Genomic DNA, 23794 nt, shown 5'->3' with positions numbered 1-23794 from the left:
AACTGTAGCAATCTCAAATTCTCCATCTTGTTAACTGCTAACAAGTAACAACCGATAGCATAATGAAAACTTCTCATCGATGTACATAACCACTTAAAAGTCTACATAGTCTTTTATAATAAACCATTTTCCATATATACAATTCCAGGTATTTCTGTAGTTTAACAACCAAGAAAGCATTCAAACCATCTCTTCAGAGGAGTTTACCAGATAGTAACATGCATGCTGTGTTTTATTCGTGGTGAACAAGTGAAACTTGGAACAACTTCAGTTCTCATACACTGATTTATATTTATTCTCATTGCAGCCTTTGTGCATCAACATGTAAACATCTTCCCTGTCCCCCACAATTAAAAGCCCCCACTAAAACAATTGTACAGCACAGTTTGATTTGCTCTGAATTGTATGGTTTCCCACAATAAAACACTTTAAACTTTTTTTTTTTCTAAAAAAGAACTTCCAAAAAAAAAGTCTTTTAAAAAAATAATTTTTGGTAGCCTGTGTTGGAAGCAAATAACTTTTGAAGTACATTTAGGCACAGTCTGGTAAGTAGCTGCCAGAACGAGTGGAAGAAGTTCTCTCACTTGTCTCGCACGAGTACCATTTCCGTCAGTTGAATGAGGGCTTCTCTTTCAGGGGATGGTCGCAGTTTACTGATCTCTCTTGTAGCTTCATGGCAGTAGCGCTGGGCGAGGTAGGTTGTTTGCTGCACACCATCACTCTTATGGAAGAAGACAGTTAAAGGTAATGGAAAACTGGTCAGCCTCCGTCCTGCCTTTTGCCTCTTCCAGTTACAGGGGGAAGTTTTAAGGTCAGTAAATACCCTGAACACTGAATTATAGTCTGAAGGGAAAAGGAAGAGGATTCATTCTATTTTCATTGAATCCTACATCTGTTCTCCACAGTGTCAAAATACTAAAACTCATCCATGCTAAACTTAAGTATATTTACAAAACAACACTGGTGTTAATAACATACTATTCAGTAGGATTAGAAACTAATGGTTTAACCCCTCCCCTCCTGCCCTAACTAGACATGTACAAAAAACATGCTACCCTGAAAGAATAGGTATTAATTTTGCACAATTATTCAGTCTTTTCAGACTAGAGTCGGTTAAAACTGATATGGAATATGTACTGCAGTTACAAGACTGATTGGTAATTACATGCTGCTTACACCAGTTGTTGGATACAGCTACTCTTCAGCTGAACTGAAGGACAGAGTTCACACATGAGCTTTTTTACTTTTATTATAGGGATTTTATGCTATTGGAGGGAAAAAAAGAAAAAAAAGCTCTTCAGTACCAACCATTTCTACTAAAACACTGTGCTAATAAGACAGCTGAAGAGTACTAACTTGGTATTGTACATAGCATAGTACTTAACATATATTTGAAAATGCAGCCCTGCTATTTTACTTCATAGGCAATGAATTTCAGACTGCCTTCAGCAGGGACAGCACTTCAGGAATGAAATACTTGGTATTAGTCCTACCTGCAACACGTATTTCCGAGCACGTTCAACGTCTCCTGGCTTACTGAATCGTCTCATTATCATAGCATTCATTTCTGGAAACTAAGCACAAAGGGAAAAGGTTTTGTACTGCTTATGAGTTGTTTTCCATGTAACTGCCTGCAATGCTAAGGTTAAAAAGAAACTGAAGTATTAGACCTCTTCCCCTGCCACAGTTGTTACTACAGGTATAGCTATAGGTTAATACCTGCAATCTGTGTAGGACTGTAGTATAGCATTTAAAACTTAAACTAGCTGGCTCTGTTGGCTGTAGCCAGTTAGTAGTGAAAGTTAGCACCTGCCATTTCATCACATTGAGCAGGTGATCCAGTGTAGTAATTTCTGATGTGGCTAGTTCCAGGTGTATAATCTGTTCAGGTATTCTTATAATCACAAATAATGGTTAGTGTTGGCACACCTAGAAGCACCACCTCTTCCCCTGCATGTGTAACAGAGAATCCAGGAGGTTACATCTATATTGCACAGTTAGTCTGTAAAACCCTTCATGATACCTTTGACTCTTACATTCACTTATGCTTTCCATTACTCTGGTATTTTATATACACAGGCTCTGCCTATGGAAAGCTCAGGACAGATTTTTTATAAGAGAAAAATGACAACTATAATGTATGTTGTTTTCGATCACGTAGAATGTGTAGTTAGTACTGCACACTCAATTCCCTACAAATCGGATAGATAATTAAAGTCAGTTGTCCGAGAAAGTCACTGCATCACTTATCTAAACATGCTGGTACTTTCTTCAGGCAGTCTAGAAATAGAAAAACCTGGTACTTAACAAGCTAAGGCCACAATTCAAGGCAGCTACTCTGCAGAAGAACTATTTTTAAAGGAAAGAGGTGTTTGCTCATCTTGTTTGATGATAACCCTTTCAGACAATTATTTTATTGCCATACATTTGTAAACAATGATCTGCTTTCCTTGCACACCTTTGGTCCTGAAACTGTAGATCTACAAACTTGTTAGGGAACAAACATGTAGCATCCCTCATTGTTGTGACATTTCCCTATTACTCATAGGTAGCCTTCTTGGAAGATACATTTAGAAGTTTATGGTGACTCATACTTGGCTTTCTCCAGATCCTAGCTTTCTTCCCATGTAATGACAATTTAATTGCAATGTTCATATAATCCATTTTCATATTATTCATATTTACAATGATGTAGGATGCATATGCTTTCACCTTTTATATTTAAGCACTAAAGGATATAAAAATCCCCAAACCCGTAATGCAAAGCTGTTATTAGCAGTTCTGCAGATTTAAAGGGCAGTATATAAGCATTTGTCAGGAATGCTTATAATAAAAATAAACTCTCGTTCTTCAGCTGTACTAGTTTAAGAGTGGCTTTAGACAGCATATATTAGTGTATTTACTTAAAAAATAAATGTTTTGGGTTTTTTTTTACTGAGTGAACTAACTTTAAATACTGAATAAACAGGTCTCGCATCAAGCTAAATGTTTTTTGTATAAAGGCCTCTTCATAACATTCTAATGCACAAAGATGTATTTTAGAGGGAGGGGAGAGGACAAGAAGAAAAGGCGGCTATCCCTGAAGATCCAGAACACATTAAAAACTAAAATATGTTTGTTAAGAAGACAACACAAGGATTACCAGATACATTAAAGGGTATGCAGTATAGCAGTAATATTAATTTCAAGAGAAAAGACAGTGTATAACTAACAAATTTTGGACTGTCTTCAAGTCCTGGCTCAGGAGTTTTTGCTCTCAGATACAAATAGATGAAACATCTTTTAGTAGCAGCACAGATAAGTGTCTGTTGAAGCTCCAAATTTTTTTAGCACTTATACTTTGTTTATGTATCACTTAAGTCTGTAGTGCTGTTCTTCCAGTTTCTTGAAAACAGCAGGAAATTTTCAGCAAAGAAGCCTTCCAGTTAATGTGGAAAACTTTGCAAGATGGTCAAGTTATCTTTCAATGCAAAAATGTACACTTCCCATCTATCAAAGATATAAATGAGGAAAAGTGTTTAAAAGTGACCTACAAGGAACAAGTAAGATTTTAAAATAATAAAACTGACATCTTCTTTTCTTGTATTTCCGTATTATGAACTCATTTATCTTACAAAGCTAACGAAATGATAGATGAAGTTGAAAGCCAGAGATGGCCAACCCAAACAAATGAATAAAAGAATAGTTTTCATTAAAAAAATTGGAATATTCAACATCTACAAGACAATCAGAGACACCCATTCTCTGCCAAAATCAAGAGTATTTGCAACATGTCCTTGTTTCTCTCTACAAGTAGCTTTAACACACACACACACACACAAACAAACCAACCAACCATTGCATGACTACATCCTCTTTCTGTAGCTGAGTCTCTCACTGTTCTTTAGGCAACTCCAGTTGCTGATGACTAACAAGATCCTGCTGCTTATCAACAAATTCTGAAATAATGATTCAAGAACAAGTTTGTGAATTCCCCCAGATGAGTCTGTGGGGAGGAACTGAGAACATGGAGGAGGTTGTTCTCAGCATGCGTTTGTCTGCACTCTGAAGTGGCTGATACTCTTTGCTTTCCTGTCTTATCTGAGATACATCTCCTTGTAAATGCCCAAAGGATAAGGAGATAAACACATGCATATGTTCTATCTCCCTCCACCCCAGGCTCTTTATGACATTTACTTCCCCCTCCTTCTTAAAGTTGTTTGTTTGTTTTGGTTTTGTTTTTTTTTAATTATTTAAAACTTTTCCCATGCCAAGCTCTGAGCAATTCCAATGAGAGATCACAGACGAGAGCTCTACTGGAACTAGTTGTGCCAGTTTTTGTATCATGCTGTGAAGCATGGTAGGAAGGACTGCTTTCCAAGTCCTAAATCTTCTTTTCTTAGGTGAACCAGAAGCTTGAGCAAGGTGCATTAGACCAGTTTCTTCCCCTTTTATGGATTAGCACCAATTTTAATGTTTCTTTTGGTGCTACTAGCACTTCTGTTTTTGTTGTACTTCTCCAAGTAATTTTTAAGCCACTAAAAATCCTGACCAACTTTAAGCTTATTTTATTTATGATACTCCTTTTTCTCTTATCCAAACCACTATTACATTTACCTTCAGAAGGGAAAGCTTCCCATGCAGGACTCAAGGACAAAGAGATGAAGAGATCAAATCCAACAAATAGAGGTGCCCCACCTAAAAGCTAGGCAGAGATTTAAGTTCTTGGCCCCAGCATGGATACAAAGCCCAGAACTTTGCAAAAAGCCTACATAGTCAGAACAAGAGGTCTCGGGAAAGAACATAAGCAAGAAGCTACTTAGGAATAACCTGCAGAAAACATGAAAAATCTCTCTGAATACCTGCGCCTTTGCGAAAGTTAAGCACTTGAACTGGGGCAGCAAAAGATGAGTGCTGCTTTTGATCCAAAGGCCTAATGGCAAGCAGACTTGTGTAGGAAGGTGTTTCTCAGGTTGAAAGAACATGCATGTGCACACTAAATCCAGCTGGTCTTGAACGCACAGATTTTTCACACATGCCCAGGCCATGCTCATCACTTATGCTGTAGGCTTGATGTGTTCAAGCTGGACCTCTGTTGTGCTGTGAAGAGCAGTGTACACTTTTTGTTTTGGAGAAATAGACTCCTGTTGACTTACCTGTCGACAAGCAAACAAGACAGGGCCTGTGGCTAATCCAAGCTTGAGATCTGCTGCTGTTGGTTTCCCCAGATGGTCAGCACATGATGTAAAATCCAGCACATCATCTATTAGCTGGAAAGAGATAGACATACAGATTTTTTATTTTTTTTTTTTAATGAGAACTAAATACAGAATAATCCTTGTTAAGATTTATAGAAAGGATTAAGACAGCCCACTTTGATTTCTAAGGTAGTTTAGTTTGGAAAAGTTTAGATTTTAGAGTCCCTTTAGTTCAACAAAAGCACTACCTGAAAAGCTATGCCAACATTTTTTCCATACTGGTATGCAATCTCATGAACTTTGGGATCAGGGCAGCCTAGAATTGAAACCTGAAAAGAAAAAAAATCCAAGTAAATAGAAACCTTTAGTTAGCATCCACTTTTAGTCTCTGACCATAGGTGTGACATAGCAAGCACAGACAGAAGGGATCTGGGAAAGGAAAAAAAGCTGACTCAGTAGCACATTCTTGCTTATCTCTGATCATGGATACACACAAATAGCCAAGCTGATTAGAAAACAAGGCTGAACAGCAGTGCAGTATTAAAAATATATTCAAGTCTGGAAAGAGATTAGCTTTATTAAATATTTATCAGACTTAAGAAATTACAATGCAAGGATGAAGACAGAAGAAATCTGGATGCACTGCACATGCAGGATAGTAGTCATATACAGTCCAGTGACAGGGGAATTAGATTTATTACATACCCAGATTAGCCAGGGAATAATTGGAGGTCAGACAACAGATAAATGGACATTACATGCCTCATAAAAGATCACAAAACTGGATGTGTTGCACCCAGTATAGGAGGGACAGTTGAGGTAAGATTATTTTTAAGGGTGATGGTAACTATAACTGAATTGCTTGGGAAGATGAGCTGATAAGCCTGCAGACAAAGGTATCAAGGGATAATTAGTGGCGAAGACAAGACAATGAATGAAGAAAGTACACCAAGCTAGACAAAAGTATCACTAAACTGAGATACACAAAATACTTGAGTACAGATAAAGGAATTGACTACTTGAGAGACAGATGTTTTGCTGAATAAATTCCACAAAGCTAAAATATAGGACACAAACTAAGATTTGAGAATTAATATATTGCCTCAAAGGGCACTTACGCTTTTGCATTTATGTATTGATTATACACTTTGCAAAGTGAGGTTGGTTATATTTAAATACTCAGATTTATTTCAGCCTTCAATAAAGCAATTAGGAACAGGACGCAAAAATCCATCTTGGTTTACTGCAGCCGTTCCAAATCTGCTGTGACTAACAGAAGGAGTGAATATACATTTTACTTAATGTAAGACTAAAAATACATGCTAGGAAAACCACACGACATAAAAATATGTGTGTATATAAAAATTCCTATTTTGTATGATTAGGCTATGTAAGGTAGGATCATTAAAAAAAAAAAAACAAACAAAAACCCAAACAAACCAAAAACCAACCCCAAACTAAAAGCGAGTCCAATAGCAGCTTTGAAGGTGAACATGAAGGTGCAAATAAGAAACAACATTATATCCTAATAAATGCAATGCAACTCGCACAAGATTAGAGACTATTTCATGCATCAGTGCATTTTGTAACTGAGCATCAGAACACTTCCTAGTCATAACCTGCATCCATGGATAACAGTTAAAACCCAGAGGAATCTGGATGCCTGAGGCATTAACAGCATCTCACATTTCCCAATTTTATTTAAAGGAGGAAAATAATGCTACTTATGTCTAATCATACAAAATCCTGAAGGCTATTAAAACAGAGTGAACTGCAAATATGAGATATTTAAATAGACGTTGCTAGGGACTATCAAACTAAAACATTTTGCCCTTTTATCCTCCTTTTGATGCTTGTCTCTTAAGTAGCAGTATTTGCCCCACAGAGCTAACATCTTCTACTGCTGTACCATGCCTAGCAAACTTTTGGTTGCTTCTGTAATATAAATCAAATAATACCAGCAATGCACGGGGACTGCATCTACCCTGTTTCAATTAAATCTTTACCTACCACATCTCATGTGAAGAATTAAAATACGGAATTCAGTAGAACAGTGACAAAATCCTGGTTAATGGCAAAGGGTCAGAGTGGGCACAAGTTGGTAGATGGGGAGAGGAAGTGCCATGTAAAGAGAAGAGCTTTCTCGTTTAATCTGAAAGGTCAGGGCAGAACTATTCCTGTAGGTGGACAGTTTTCTGGGGATGCAGACATTACCTATATAAAGAATCACAGCAGTATATGTACATTTAAAAAACAGAAGCGTGAGCTACAGAATGTAACACAAGCAAAATTCACCAATGCCAAATTAATTTGTGCATCTTTGCAAGAGAAGACCTTCATAGCTCCTATTCAGGTTATGAACATTTCTGAAGACAAAAAAAAATTTAAAAGTCCAGGAGATTGATATGCCTATCACACCTCAATTGAGCAACTCTCTGACCATGATCACATCATAAACCTGCAACATGACTGGGTCTTGTCTACCAGGGAGTTCCTTCAGGTGCCAATTTCTCAAATTGCTCTTGTGGATTATTGCCCCCATCTGGACACTCACTGGGATGCAGGCAGGCAGCCTTGTCCCAGTCAGCCTGTCACTCTGAGAGTGATGAAGTTTAACTGAAGCCATACTGGGATAATAGCATGCATTTAAAAACACAAATCAGGATAACAATGTCAATATAATGACATATGTTTAAATGATAAAGCTCACCCTTTGAAAACATCCTATAGCTCTCCTGATATGACTGGTTGATTACAAATCTAATCTTGCAAGAATTCAGACTTGTCCTCCGCTAAATCCTGATGAAAAATCCTTAATACCAAGTGGAACAAATTCTTTAGAAAGGTTCTTTGAATTCAGTAAAGCAAGTCAATCTGCTTGGCATTATTTCAAACACACTTTTAAAATAAAAAATTGTTTCTATTATTTTATGTTACATGAGAGACGACAAACCAATCTTGCCTCTTTACTGAATTTCACACCCATAAAATATTCTATCATCAGCTCTGGGTAGATACATCCTGCTCTGTTATTTATCATGTGAGAATATGGCAGCTGGAGTTGAAAGCACTTGCACATCTATACCAGTGCCCTGTAGGTCAGAGAGGAAAACCTGCTGCTGGCCAGGGATATGCTTGTATAAACAGTACAAGAGATGTTTGCTCTCACACTCCTAGATTTGTGGACACCATGGAAAGGAAAAGGCTCTAAAATCTTCCCCTTTTCCAGCCTTTCTCCTCCATGCTCATCTCCTGAAGCAGTCAGGATCCTGCCTTCTCATTCGTGGCTCATCCACCGCTGTTTTTCCAGACAGAGGCACCGTTCCTCTTTCCAGTGGAATCACAGAATAGTTTAGGTTGGAAGGGAACTCTGAAAGTTATTTGATCCAGTCATCTGCTCAAAGCAGAGCTTATTTCACAGTTAGATCAGGTTGCTCAGGGCTGTCCAGTTGAGTTCTGAGCACCTCCAAGGATGAAGATCCCACACTCTGTCTGGGCAACCTGTTCCAGAGTGAGACCAACCTCATGGAGAAATTTTTCCACAGTACAACTTGTCCTTTCACTGCGCATCTCTCCATCCTCTCTACAACCTCCCATTACAAAGCTGGAGACAGCAAGAGGATTCCCTCTTGGCCTTCTCTGCTCCAGACTAAAACCAGCTCTTGGTGTACCATTTGCTCCAGCCCCCAGCCATCATGGTGGCCCTTCACTGAACTCACTCCACAATGTGAATGTCTGTCTTGTATGAGGGACCCCAGCCTTGAAGTCTCATGTGCACCGAATAGGGGAAAACAGTCACTTCCCTTGATGTGCTGGTAGCGATGCTTATCCTTCACTGCTGCAGGGCACACTGCTGACTCTTCCTCCAGGCTCTTCAAATCCTTTTTGGTAACTACTCTTGGGAAGTGGGTTATGAAGGCCTACCTGGGAGAGGGAGATGTCTACCCAGCAGAAGACAACCCCCCCCGCTAGCAGACAACTCTCTTGTCCCGAGTCTGCATTTTCATGCATTTGACCTTTTCTCAAGTAACTAATATTTTTAACATGTTAACCAAGTACTTGTTTATGAAGAATTGTACTTTTACACAACTGAAGATTATCTGCCTGAGTATCTGTGATATATTTAGGCTAATCTTTTTCATAGCAAACATTATGAAGAAGAAATCCCCAAAGGAGTTACTGTATTTTAAATAATAAATAAGGAAATTTACTGGCTGACCATAGTATCTGATGCTACTGATGCTATTACCCACATCTATCTATTGTAGTCTGCATGCCTAGTTGGGTTGGTGGGATCAATTTTGCTGATGGGGGTCAGAGATCTTATCTTCCTAGACACGCATTCCACACCCTGGTAGGTTTTTCTGACAGAGCCTGATGCAGATTATTCCTTTTCTTCAGCCCATAAGGCAGACCTTCCATACACCGCCTTGCCTTACATGAGGAGGTTGCATGCTTTCTCCTAATAGAGGAATCAAGAATCTCTAGTGCAACTTTACACTTATCTCAAAACAAGCATGATTTAATCCCTCTTCTGAAAGTATGCTGTGCAAAATATAAACAGCTTTATGAGGGTTAGGAATTCACATTACAGCAGGATAAAAAAAAGACAGAAAGAGAACCTGCTCAACTTATTTTGCCATCTCCAGCTTGGCTGATGACCAATTGAAATTCCACTTCAGCTTTATTGTTTCTGAATTCTTGAACCAAAGTCACCTCTCATGTTTCTCTGAAAAATGCCTTTTAGTAACTAAGGCTTCAGTGACCCTCTGGGCCATCTGCCACCATTTCCTTTTGCAATGTGTTACTTTGACTGCAACTTTGGTAACATTCCCCCATGCAGAACTACGGTAGAAATAAACTGGAGACTGGGATGGCTCTAACATCTTGAACAGACTGTTCTGCCCATAAAAAAATTATTTTGCTAACTTAAAGGACTTTTGATTTAAATGCAGTAATGCTTTGGCAATGCAGAAGGTATCTAATACAGTGACAGACTATCTATTATCTTGTTCAGACATTTTTCCAGGAATACTCTACTCTTCCATCTCTAAGGCAAGACACCGTAGAATTCTAAGATGCCACCTGAACTTGTTTGACATCATCTTCCCAGTAAATACTTTTATCTTATTTATGCACAGAAAAAAAATCACTGTTTTTTCCTGTCATTAACAGGAACTGAACTGCTTCTAATGACACACTAGCCTGGTTGTAACTGATGTTCTGAAAACCTGTAATCGCTCTCCTTAGCTTTGTCCCTACAAACAAGATGTGAATACTCTCGATTCCCAAACTGCATTTCCTTTCAAGCTAAAACTGATGATCCTGCTTATCATTTTTGCTACAGAAAACAGAACTCCCTTCTAATTCCGTCCTTTTCCTTAGTAGCCAAAACCACGTAAACAAACTCCCCCCCAGCCCCGCCCCAAAAAACCCAAATCCCAAACAAACAAACAAAATAATCACCTTTTCACTGCTGTCAATAGAGTTCTCCTAATCCATGCAGAAAGAAGCCAAGGGAGACATATATACACACAAGTCATTGCTACTGTGTGCACTAAGAACGGTTTTGCCATAAAGACAGGCCTCTCTCTCGTTTCTCCTTTATAACACAAATTTTACTGCATGTAAAATTCCAGCAATTCGGCAATGAAACAACTCAGAACAACCACTAGAAGAAAAGCAGTCAAACACCCCCATCACCAGCATCACAGCCACAATCTGGAGGGAAGTGCTTAAATCATTAACTCTTGCGAGTTATGAAAAGGAAAAAACCTCAAAATAGCACATTTGTAAGGAGAATCCTCTCAGTGGGAAGGTGATTTCTTCTTCTATCTGTGAAGGTTCTTTTAGGAAGACTGTCAAAGTGAATATAAAAACTTGTATGTTTTTATTGGGGTATCAGAATGATGCGATGCTCCTTACTAGTCCAATTGCCCACCAATATAAATGAAGACTTACAAAGGGAAATTCTTGCCAGGGTCATATTGCCATTAATATGAGCAATCCAGAAGACCTAATTTCTTTCCTCCAACTAGAATGAAAGATATTTTCCCTCCCCACAAAATCTGTGTCTCTCATTCTATATGATCCTTTCGATTTAAGCAATTTTCAACTGCTGTCTATTGCACAAATGTACCAGTTCTCTGAGAACAAAGGAGGATGACTAACACTAGCACAGATTTTTACTCTAACTCTCTTAGAAGTTCCTATTGCTATAGCATACAACAGCTATACCACCTTTAATTAAAAAAAAATAAAATTATAACTCTCTTTTGGGGTGAGATTATTGGCCACCTTCTCCATTTTCTGCACTAAAACTATGTTTTTTGAATAAGAACATCTTGAATCAGGTCTTTTTGTAATGAAGTAACAGAACTGAGTGACAGATAGGGTTAGATATAGCAATTGATAATTAAAAACCCCAGACAAATAGAGAAATACGTGCTTCTGTTCTTTTACACTGTAATGTAAAGTATACACAATTAGTTGTTTCTTCCCACTGTTACCATTTAAGGTCCCACTCGGCACCAATAAGTGGCACCAGATGTCAAAGGTGACTTAAAATCAAACTATAGGCTCAAAAATTATCAACTGAGATTAAAAACACTGTCTCAAAGTTGCAGAATTCCATAAATTAAAGGCTGCCAACCTTATTTTGATTCAAGTGACGATAACAATAAATCTGTGTATGAATATAAAACAGAAAAGAAAAAGTGAAAACCAATATTGGAGGCTTCACAGCTGAACTGTGATGAAATGCACAATCTCAAACCCATTCACATGCTGGCAGAATACCATTAAAAGGGTTTGCTTTGGAGGGTCTCCAGAGAAAATGGCAATAACTAGGAGTTTAGCTGTGAAGCTCACAGTATGGTATGTTAACTTTAGAAGAGACAGACGTACATACTGCTTTACAACTGTTTGCTATAAGACTCGCAGTCTTCTTAAAAGTCTTCTCGAGGTAGTGAGCAAATCTCTCATTCTCATTTTCCTTGGAACCCAACTGGAGGAATTCACCTAAAAAGTTGCACAGATGGGAGTTTTTATTTGTGAGTTTACTGCTTAGGCAAGCAAATCTGAAGATAAAAATAGAAAAAGACCTTACCACACACCAGATCTTCAATCACCTGAGTTAGAACAGAGATGATAGTAGTGTTTCCAATTCGTGCTAAAGCTACGGAAGCAGCTGAGAGGATGAAGTCACCAGCTAGAACAGCCTAAGAATAAAAAAAATATATTGATCTTTTAAGTCTTTTCCTGTAAGTGTTAGTACAGACAACACAATTTCCTTTATTCGTGAGTAGACGTGCCATCACATCATCTTCCTACATAAAGCACACATACCTCATTGTAACAGAAAGAAAACAGAAGACAACCAAATATTAAAATTTGAACCATTTTTGAATCGCAATCTTATAGTGCCGTTTATATTTTTTGATATAAGCACCGTCCTCCCTGAGGCAATATATGAATACGTTTGCCTGTGAAGTTTTTTTGAACATTCCTTCTCTATTTGACCATTCCATTGTGACTGTTATGCCATATTAGCTCTGAATTGCCGTAAGTTCTGATGCGTCAGCGTTGTACTTCTTTCCTTGCATTTTCTGATTAAGACCTTCCTTTTAATGCTCTATGAAGAAACACCTCTCAAAAAAAAAAAAAATTTCATGCTGACTGAAAACCTTTTTGCGTTTACTACTGAATCAGAGTAACATAGAGCGTTCTGGATGAGGTACGAGTTCAAAGTATTCCAACAGCACTACAGAGAATGGCATAGGGAATGTAAAATCAGTACAAATCACACTACAATCATACATTATTTAATGCTTCCAACAGTTCAGAAAAGGAACACACATTTGTCTTACCCACAATCTGTGCACACCTCTTCATATTTTTTCTGGCATATCCCAAGACTGTGCCTAGGGATAGTAATGTGACAAAAACCCTAGGTATTTGTGCTCTGCTGAAGCTCAAAGGCAAGTCTTGCACATAATAGCAATCTCACCTTCCTCTCTCCCCAGATTTGATTGACTGTCATTTTTCCTCTGCGAGAATTTGCATCATCAATAACATCATCATGAACTAGGCTAGCTGTGTGGATCATCTCAGCAATTATGGCCACAGAGCGCTGGCTTGCTTGCACCTCCCTAAAATAAAAAAACAAAATTGTCAAATAATTAAATCAATTATATGTGCTGCAATACACTAAAAGAAATCTCTACTAAAACCAAACAAAAAATGTTTCTCTGGAAACAGCTGTTGCAGCTTTTCCCCAGCCTGAACCCCATCTTTCAAACCTGGAATTAGGAAGACAAGAGAAAGTAAAATCATGTTAGTACAGTATGTGCAATGGGACGTTTCCATCCTTATTAGGCCTATTTCTGCCTTGCTGCATTAACAGTACTGCAAAACTCCTGAGTTATTGACTCTAATCCCTCTAAATCCAGACTGTAATAAATAGCACAGCATCAAGGATGCTTGGTTCCAAGGAGATGGAAATCCAGAAAATGGCAGAGAAAAAAATGCCAGGTAGCTTTGTAGATGAGTTTTAAGTTTTCTTTATCTCTGTGTTGCTCTACCTGTAAAATGCAGCATCACAAAATCTCCAAAGCTGGCTAACTCTACTAACCAGCAAGCCAGAGACATCAGCAGGCACAGAAACCTGTATTCTAAGTTTGAAAGACATAACTTATGGATCTCATCCTTTATGTTATCTGATTACCTTAAGACCTCAGAGATTCTTCAAAAGCCTGAGGAATTAACTGGAATTATACTGCAATCACTTTAGGACTGTAAACACTAACTACCTAACACTTACTGAAATTCAGCCTTTGGGAAGATCTAACACTCATGATTCAACCCTCAGTAGATCACACCTACTTTATTTTTTAAACTAGGTGAAAGGAAGGTAATGGAAGAACATAGAAGCAATTATCTAGGGAACAAGGTTGGCAAAATGAACATAAAGAACCAACCTAGCTCACACAAAGGACCATCTACCCTAGTATCCAACTGCCACTGCCTTGTTCTAGTATCTATCTTTCTCTTTTTCTACCTGTTTTCATCATGGGTTGCATGCAGGATCCCAGAAATTGCTATCCTAGTCAGCCTTGCCTTATAACTGTAACAAGCTCACATGGATGTTAAAAAATAAAAAAAAACAAACAAAAAACCACCAAACCCAACAAAAGAAAAAAACCCAAACCAATACCCAAAAAACACCCAACAAAAGAAAAAATTACTTCTGATATATAGATACCTTATTTCTGGTATACAGATAACAGAGCAAATCACACTATTTTCCAGCAGAATAGAAAAAGAATGGAGAGAAACAGAAGATAGTAATTTCAGCTCAGCTGAAGGGCATTTAAAATCTTCTTGCATTGCCTATGTCTATTAAAATCTAGTGATTAATCACAAAATGAAAGAACATCTTGCAGTCTGCTGACATAACATTGCGTTCTGACACCTACCTCTATGCAGAACTCTGCATTGCTGTCAGTGGGAGTTCTACATCCTGAACAATAGCAGGATGTGTGGCTCATAGGCTGTGAAAATGTGGCTTTTAAACAACAGAAAATATGAGCTGGAAACCTTCACAGTTGTTTGAAGGTAAGTTTTACTGTGGACTAGTAATTTAGCCAAATGCTAGTTCAGTCTAAGTAGTTTTCCAAAATAAACTATTATTACTAATTAGGAGAACTTACCTTCAAGAAACTGTAAAGGTCTCCAGCCTCTTTCATGCACTGGTCTCCTTTTGAGGACTCCCTTTTCATTAATTATGTCAGCAGACTGGACTTCCTGCTGGGAAGTAGCAGTAAATGGCAACATTCGCCAACACACCAAAATCTTTCAGTAGTATGAAGACAGCACAAGGACAGACATTTCAAAAGCAGGTTTTGAAAAGTTCTGCATTATAGTGCATTTCATCTCTGACAATGACTAAAAATGGCATAGGAATGCTCATGGTTCATGTGTCTGGTTCCGAGAATGTTATACCAAACATGATAATTTAACCTGAAGGGTTTTTTTTAAACTACTATTTCTGCAAGGTCTCAAGCAAAGTTCTTTCCATAGCTGGCAAAAAATTTTGCAATAGTTTCCTTCAAATATCTTGTGAGAGTAATTCTGAATCAGAGCATGCCTATTTTAGGGAAAACACACAAGAAACAGGATCCTTCTCATTCCCTGCCATTTTTCATTCTGCTTCGCCTGCAAAACAAAAGCAAAAAGTAGCAGTAACTCAAGTCAACAGATAACTGGGTCCCCACAAGGCCAGTAAGTGGAAAGATGCCATTTTTAGGTCATTCTCACAGTAAAGACATGCCAAGATGATATATATTTACATAAAATTTTTATACAAAGTTAAGTTTACCTTTTTACACATGCATTATATTGATTTTTAAGTCCTTGATCATGTTCTGTTTTTCAGTAGGACCCCCTGCTTGATTCTGTGATAAGCTTTTATAGACCTACAGTACCCTGAGGTCTTTTCCATTACAGAACTTGTTTCACGTACACTGAACAAGACCAAGGCTAATCTTACAGGTTAAAAAAACCCCAAACACACCTCTCCCTCCAAATATCCCTCTTAAAAGGAAAAAAAAAAGGCGGGGGGGGGGCAGGAACTCAAACCAACACAAAACAGTATTTACACGCTGTAACAAAGAACTTTGCAACGCGTTTGCCAGTAAATAAATATTGCCAGTTTAAAGATAGGAAAGGTGCAAAAGAACTTGCAAAATTTCTGTGTTACAATGTACGTTTTTGCTGTTAAGTCCCTGTGGCTGAAAGAAACAAACATTTCAGAAACACCATCTGTGACATGGAAGGGCACTGCAAACTAGGGGAAGCACAGAGAACAGATGTGTTAACAGGGGAGCAAATTACAGAACAGCTGAAAAACAGCATACAGTAACAGGCATCTGACAGCCATGCTTTGGAGGAGTGTTAAGAAAAGAGGACTAACGTTGCTGGCAAGTCCTCATATCTTTAGGAAATACTATTCTATAGAGTTTAGCCAGGTCATTATATTTCATCATTTCTCACACTACTCTTATGGATTTATTTCCCTTCACCCCCTAAATCTTTTGTGCTCACTATTTTATCTATTGAGATGTCTCTGTACCTCTTTGGCCTTCTCTTATTTGTCTCTCTCATTTTGGTTGCAGAAACAGAAATAAAAACCCCTATTTGCAAACACCTCTGGAGAATACATCCTTAACAAACATTAGGTCCAGTCAGGCTAAGTGATAATTCTGTGAAATTCTGCACACAGGTATGTGAAGAATGTCAGAGGATGTGTGAAACTGAGGGTTTGCATGACCTCAGCTTAAACTCTACAACAATTCTCACTCTTACACAGAGCTAAGTTGCTACCATTAAGCAAAAAGCCACTGCCCAAGGGACCTAAGGACTCAGGGTTGGACTTCTGACACTTGGATCTTCAAGGGAAAAAAACCAACATAACCCGCACAGAACAATCTGAATGCTTCAGCCACTCATCTTTTTTATAATAGTTCAGATTCTTTATACAACTGTCATTCTCCTTATTACGACTACAGTAAAGTGACTTCACTCTAGAAAGACAGTTAACCTGCTAAGGGCATTCTAAATACCTAGCCTTCCTCAAATCTAAACATAAACAATCATGCCACCTGACCTGTAAGCAGAGCTATCTGGGTCTTCCCCTCCATTCACTTGAGAAGTCAGCTATTTTGGTGGGTCTCTGTGAAGACAAAGAGGTCTCTGTGCACTACCTTGTAAGACCAGGACCTATAACCTTACAAAGTTGCATGCTGTTATTTGAACAGCCAAACAAGGAAGAGTATTACCTTTTCTACTAGTATTGCACAAAAGAAAAACAAACAAACAAACAAACAAAAAACTCCAAATGAAAACAGGCAAAAGCTTACTGGGTCCAGCAAGTTAAGTTGAGAATGGCAGCAAGATGAAGCGGAAACTCAACATCAGTAACACAAACCCCAGAGGCAGAATAAAAAAATGCTAGGGATGAACAGCACAGGATATTGGCTCACCCCACAAGTCTACAGTTGTTGTGGCCAGTATCTTTGATTACATGTGTGGGAACTAAAGCTTCAACAAAGACAAACAAGTCTGGAAGAATAATCAATATTAACTGAGGAAAAGAACAATAAAATGCTTTAAGGGACATGACAAGTTGAAAGAGGAAAAACATCTTTTAAAAAATGTCAGAAGCAGCAGAATGGAAAGCAAGTATTTCTTTCCCTCAGGTCTATAGCAGATTAGCAGAGTTACAAATATGCAGCATTTCCTTCTCTACATATACAGTTTTCCTCACAAACAGGAAAAAGTTAGAAGAACAATTTGCCACCTGGAAGCAAGAAAAATGCTGCTTTAAGAAGCAAAAATAATGAAACCAGTATCAGTGTGAACTGGAAGTATATGTATATACAAAGCAGGTATAACACAGCCTGCTTCAAGAAGCTTAAAAGCAAAAGAGAAGAAAACGCCCATAAAACTTCATCAACTCACAGTAAGTGGGTATCCACAATATGAACGTATCTTCTTTTGGCATGGCCTGCTCAACCCTCAAAAGACATTGGTCATCATGCATGAACAAAAAAGCAGTACACTGAAGACTTGTATAAACATATGTGAAGTTTAATTACAATCACAGGCTTAGAGAAAAGTGGCATGAGGCAAAGAAGAGGAAGGTAAATACCCCAGGATTTCATTCTCTTCCTTTGCTGAAACATTTCTTTTCTCCCTACCTGGAGCTTCATTCTAAAAACAACATGACAGAGATAGTGACTCAAGTCTGTCCTTATACAAGGAACGTCCAGATTAATGAGGAGGCTTTTAAACATCAAACATAGTTTAGAGGTGCTGACAAAAACTGCAACAGATGTACAAAAGCTGCCAAATGACACGGGCATCTATAAATCAGAGCACTTATGCTGAGGGTTGGCTACTGCAAAGCAAACACTTGCCTCAGGCATATGCAGCACTTGAACTCAGATCACGCTTTCTCACTAGCATAGGGCAGGTCTCAAAACTGGTCCTGATGGTTTCAAGACAGCATACTGCATGGACAAGAATATGTCCATGGGCATATACATATGTCAAAAGACAGCAAATATGGTTTGAGCATATAAAGGCAAATTCAGTTCTATCTACAGCTACTTATTATCTTTGATGCACTGCTCACCTCCAACACTACATGACATCAATTCCAGCCTTCTCAGTATTGCACGTACACTACATAATTTCATTCATAAGCTTCTCATGCTACATGCTAGAATGAGATAAAACTATTTTTCCCATTATTCTGACTAGAAGGCTGCTCCAAAAACTCACTGCCCCAGTTGCTAAAAGTCCCCTCCTAAATTTCCACTCTCTTACCAACAGCTTACCAACAGCTCTTTCACCCCTGTTCCTGATAAATTTGCAGACTACAAGTCCTTCATTCTCCCTGATTATCTTTGCAGTCCATCCCTGAAGCTAGCTGGACTTACCTGTTTTTGAACACAAGGATCAGACATGCTGATGATTTCACAAAGCATGATATACAAGGCTATCTGTGCTCCTGTAGCTGAACTGGACATACTATGGTTGATGCATCCTAGGATTACTTTAAGGTTTTTCACAGAGAAGGTGGCTGCAAATCACACTGGGGTTACGCCCTAAAGGGACACTCATGAGCCTCCAAGCTCAAGCAGAAATTTTTGTATTATTGTGCTTCCTTTCATTCCACCACAGATGGCCAGGCAAGAATGATTTTGTCATCAAAAAGTGCCATCATCATGCTCCTGTTTTTCATGTCAAGATCACTCATGAAAATATTAAGCCAATCAGTGGTGTGACAAAGGACATCCTTGAGGAGTTTCACAACCGATATTGTTCCTTTTGCTACCTCTAAGACAACGACAAGAAGTACTGAATGGAGAACAGAATCAGGCTGAAGCGAAGTTCATTAATCCTGGACGTTTTCCTAAAACAAGAGGACTTGGCACACACAGGACAGGACACTGCCAACTAGGTTCTTCTTTCTCCTTTGAATTTATATTCACATAGGAGGGGATATACCAGGAGAGGTGTCATATCAAGTAGGAAAATACATGCCATGCTCCGAGGTAGAAATCAAGCCTAACAAGGCATTAACCTACCGCTAAGGAAAAAATTATGCGAGAGAAATTCCTTAAGACTGATAAATTAGAAACACTTCTGGCAAGGGACCAAAGACTTCATATTTGAAATACTATACGAGGGAAGACTGGAAGCGTAGCTGGAAGGCACAGGAACACTCCAGCCGACATCTTTCCTCAAAATGCAAACAAAACAACTGATGGGAATGTGTGGAGAGAAGCGTTAGTGATCAGTCAGAGCAAAGAGTGTTAAGGTACAGGGTGAGCATGATGTTCTGCTCAGTTAAAACTGATGTTCTGCTCAGTTAAAACTGTTTTCAAAAGACAAGTAACTTGAAGAACATGAGGATTACACCAGCTCTAAGCTTCGAATCTTACATTAAAGTGTAGAAACTTGCTCCTAGAGGGGAAAAAAAAAAAAAAATCTCTGTTTTGAATGTCTTGCAGTTTTGAATATAATCATACCACCTGCTTAATGGCTTTTCTGCATAATTACAAAAAACGCTATCAAAGTCTCTTCTTGCAGTAAAGTTCTTACCTGTGACAAGAGTTTAATAGCTACAGGAGTGGTTACTAATGAAAAATACTTCTAATTAAGTTCATATAGTTTCAAGGACTGTTAATAAAGCATTTATGCAAGAAGCTAAAATTGACTAAAAGCCTTACAAATATCAGATGTTTGGCAACATTATTTATCCATCACCAGTTACAACTGCTGTATAGTCCATAATTTTACATATGGATGCATGTAATAAACCCAGTAGTTCCTTTTGCACTACTAACTACAAAAAACACAGCTTCACGATGGAACTTAAATTCAGGTTTTACTGAGGAGCTTTTTATTTTCATAAAGTTACTAAAGGTATTTTTGGGGAACACAAGAATGATACATTTCAAGTATGATGTAAGTCCATATATCTAAAAGTGACCAACTCACCTGGAATTATTATGGTGAATGTTGCAAGCCCTTGCCATTAGCACCACAATCATTGGTCGAAAGGCCTTTCCTTTCCCATCAAAGTAATAATCACACATTTCCTTAAGTTCTGCTGTAGATACAAGTAATTCCTATAAAAAGGAAAAGAACGTATCAGCATAAAAGTCACAAAGCCAATCTGTTTAGTGTAAGCAAAACAGTATGCATGTATAAGGTTATTGCCTGTATTCATTCCACCCAATGTAAGCTGAAGTTGTTTTTGAAATTACTATGAATAATCTGAAACATAAATGAAGTATTCCAGCAGTGTAAATGAGGAGGGGAAAAAAAAATTGCATTCTGGTTCTATAAGATACATAAAAATGCTCTCTTTGTCTTCAGTTTAAGTTTCAGACAGCTGCTCATAAAGAATATTCTTTCCATAACTATCCTCCAAAGCAATGATTGCCATTAAAATCAGAATCATCATAACATCCCAGAACAGTCACCAAAATCCCTCACCTTTTTAATATCTTCATAGAGATTCTTCAAGTCTTTTCTACCAAGTTGAAAAGGGTCTTGGTATTTTTCATCACTAACTGTCTTACTGCAGCTGCACAAGTGGGATGTACTCGTATGATGAAACCTAGTGACAGTGTTTTTCAAGAGAGTAATGTTGTTAAAAGCAAACTTTCCCTGATTCCCCAGACAGAAACATTTCAAAGTATATCCTCCTCCTTGTCCTTTCCCTTCACACAAAATTTAACCAAATAGCTAAAATACAAGCAGAAGGCATCAAAACACTCTTTTCAGCCAGCTAATAAGGTGCAAGGACAGCACAGCTACGTATTAATGATCATAGACTTCTAGGAGCTGGCAAAGCGCAGCATTTGGCAAACAATAACCACCCCTCCCGCCCCTTAACAGATTACAGAAGTCTTCTGATACACATAAAACTACATTGCTCTCAATTTATTCCTTTTGAATACGCTATTGATAGAATAGCATACATTTGGAGATGAAGCTTTCATCTTCCGGTAACACAATTATTCTGTTACTTTCTTCCCTCTCCTGTATACTCCTGGAAAAACTTTTTTGATAATCCTCTTTTGCACAGCCAGCTACATTATAAATTATAAATTAAATCAATACTTCCAGATAGCCTGATGATGCTATGGAAGTTCATCAGTAAAGGGTGAAAGCTCCACCTGGATGCATTAAGATGCATTAGGCTTAGGCCTGATTTTTTTTATGTCCCTGGAGGAGTTGAAGTTTATGCCCCTTATTATGTTTCCTTTGTCAAAGTGAACCATATGGGCTTTCTTGGGGCATTTTTGCTTTGCCCATTGCTTTCCAGGATGGAGATCCAGGACTTCAATTCAGACTCAGCACCACAGCAGCAGTCTACACAGAATTAGCCAACTATGTACTAGAGAGAATAACCTTATTTTCAAAGTTTACAGCTCACAGGTGTAACTAGCCCGTTCACCTAATAACTACATCTTTACCCATTACACAACAGCATGAAGCTCCAACTTACCGCCAAAATATATTACATATTTTTGGAAATGACAAAGTTGAACTTCTTTGGGTAAAGTGACACATCTGCACAACAAAAAATCAGGATTAATTTAATAGAACTTTAAACTGACAGAAAACATTTGATTACATAAACCAAGCGTCTGTTCATGAGCACTGCTCTATTTCTCCATTTTAACAACCCAGCAGCAAAGGGAGTTTCATAATCTCTTCCATATCATGTGAGACGTAACGGCTAATATGCGCATTAGCTTCTGACTTAAATGGACTCTTCTGCTCAGGAGCATTGGACTTTCTCCCCTTGCAGGACCAGCCCAGAAGGCGGATCAGTTAACTTCCCAGAACTGCTCTAATGAAACCTTGCTGTTGCACTCGTGGAAGGTGCAATTTTCAAACGTTCCCCATCTTGCAGATAAATCTGGACTGCACCAGTAAAGGCATAGAGAAAAGGGCAAGAGCTTCTTCTGTAAACTACTAAGCTAACAGAAGAACAACATGTCCTTGTTTTTCCCTGAGGCGATTTTAATTCAGCTTGCTTCTTATGGTAATTTACACTTGCACATCTTCCCTGCTAGATGTCAAGAACCTAACCTCCAAACCCAGCAATCTCTCCAGTGATCTCTCCCTGCAGACAGAGCCTAGGAGCCTGGGGGAAGGCGCAGTCCCAGGTACACGATTCCAGCAGAGTTAGGCTGAGAAAGGAAACGCAACTTTTGCTCCGCTTCTGGCAGCACTGCCAGGAACTACCCAGCCCTGCCCTGGAGTGCACGCTGACTCAGGGGCCCAGCCCTAAATCATAGAAACCCATTTGTTCACCAAACTGCCTCTCCAAAAACCCACATGGAAACGCTCAAGGAGACCTAGCACTGGTGAAGAGTTCCCCCAACTTGCTCCTCATGCCTCAGTGTCTCCTTGTACGCGGCTTGAAGACTCTCTCTTCTTGGACACAGGGAGAGAAACAAGAGCACCGCAATGGCTCCAGGGCACCCTTCCATCCATCCTCCTGGTCTACAAGATGAAAAAAGGCCAGGCAAGGAGACGAGGGAAGGAGAGGAAGAAGAGGAACTCTAACTTATCACAGATTTCCAACTCACTACTGTCTGACTTCAGTGCCCAACCCTACAGCCCAGACCTTCATAAGTTTGCTCTCTCGCACCTCACCGTTTTCTGTTAAAAAATAGCTGATCTCTTCCTATTCTTCCTTCGGTGAGGGCACAGGCAGACTCTCTCCTTTACACTCTGTAAGGCCGGGTCACCCGCGATGCTGGACACATCACAGCCAGAAGAACACTTTCCTGCGGGTCAGAACAGTAGCTTGACCTTGTGAGGAAGGTGTAAACGAATGCAGCAAGAGAGCCGCCCCCCACTACAACTCATAATGCTAACTTGCGCACATGCACGTTGAAAATCTGACGCTACTGAGAATCGCTTTCCCTGCTCCCACCTAGAGAAGTCTCCGAGAGGTTCTTGCCCACAACACTAACCGATCCTGCCCTGAAAACCCTTAAGCGAGTATTTTAACCTTGCACCGAGAGCGCTCCCGCCCCCTGTAAGGCCCCCCCCTCCCGCAGGCAGGGAACTGCCCGCCGGCCCTCGCACACCGCCATCGCCTCCGGGCCTTGGCGCTTCGCGGGCGGGAGGGAAGAGCTGGGCTGAGAAAGGCCGAAGGAGCGGCGGCCCCGACGCGGGGCAGGCAGCTCCGACCGCCCGACCCCTACGCCCCCCGCCGCCCCATTCATTCCCGGTGACCTCCAGGCGCCCGCCGCCGCGCCCGCACTCACCGCCTCGCTGGGGGCCGGCGGCGGGGCGCGGGAGCCGGGCCCCGGCGGGCGGAGGCGCGGCAGGGAGCCGAGCGGCGGCGCCCGGCGGGAGGAGGCGCCGCACCGCCACCACCACCGCAAGGCCATGGTGTCCCCCAGCCCCGCCGCGCCGGCACCGCCTTCCGGCACCGCCGCGACCCGGACGCGGAAGCCGGCCGCCGCCGCCGCCCTCCGGCGGGGGTGCCGGGAGGACATCCGAGCAGGCGGGTG

General features: G+C 39.7%; 1 protein-coding gene across 4 annotated transcripts; it reads right to left on the bottom strand.

Annotated features, from left to right (window-relative positions):
• Window positions 1–63: 63 nt before the first annotated feature.
• PDSS1 (decaprenyl diphosphate synthase subunit 1) lies at window positions 64–23789 on the bottom strand. Of its 4 annotated transcripts, none has more exons than XM_069777554.1 (11): window positions 23546–23789; window positions 21766–21830; window positions 20748–20871; window positions 20247–20377; window positions 13186–13327; window positions 12286–12397; window positions 12088–12197; window positions 5426–5506; window positions 5136–5249; window positions 1494–1574; window positions 64–843 (listed from the first exon to the last, which is right to left on the bottom strand). In XM_069777554.1, the coding sequence occupies exons 1-11, from the start codon at window positions 23777–23779 to the stop codon at window positions 760–762; spliced, it is 1278 nt and encodes a 425-aa protein (XP_069633655.1). In that variant the 5' UTR covers window positions 23780–23789; the 3' UTR covers window positions 64–759. The 4 variants fall into 4 exon arrangements, with proteins under 4 accessions (XP_069633655.1, XP_069633646.1, XP_069633665.1 ...); XM_069777545.1 differs by having other exon boundaries at window positions 64–721; XM_069777564.1 differs by lacking the exon at window positions 23546–23789 and adding an exon at window positions 22926–22989 and having other exon boundaries at window positions 64–721.
• Between the last annotated feature and the right edge of the window lie 5 nt (window positions 23790–23794).

This window comes from Haliaeetus albicilla, chromosome 2, assembly GCF_947461875.1.
Source record: "Haliaeetus albicilla chromosome 2, bHalAlb1.1, whole genome shotgun sequence".
Classification (NCBI taxonomy): domain Eukaryota; kingdom Metazoa; phylum Chordata; class Aves; order Accipitriformes; family Accipitridae; genus Haliaeetus; species Haliaeetus albicilla.
This window is presented reverse-complemented; position numbering and strand designations above follow the sequence as displayed.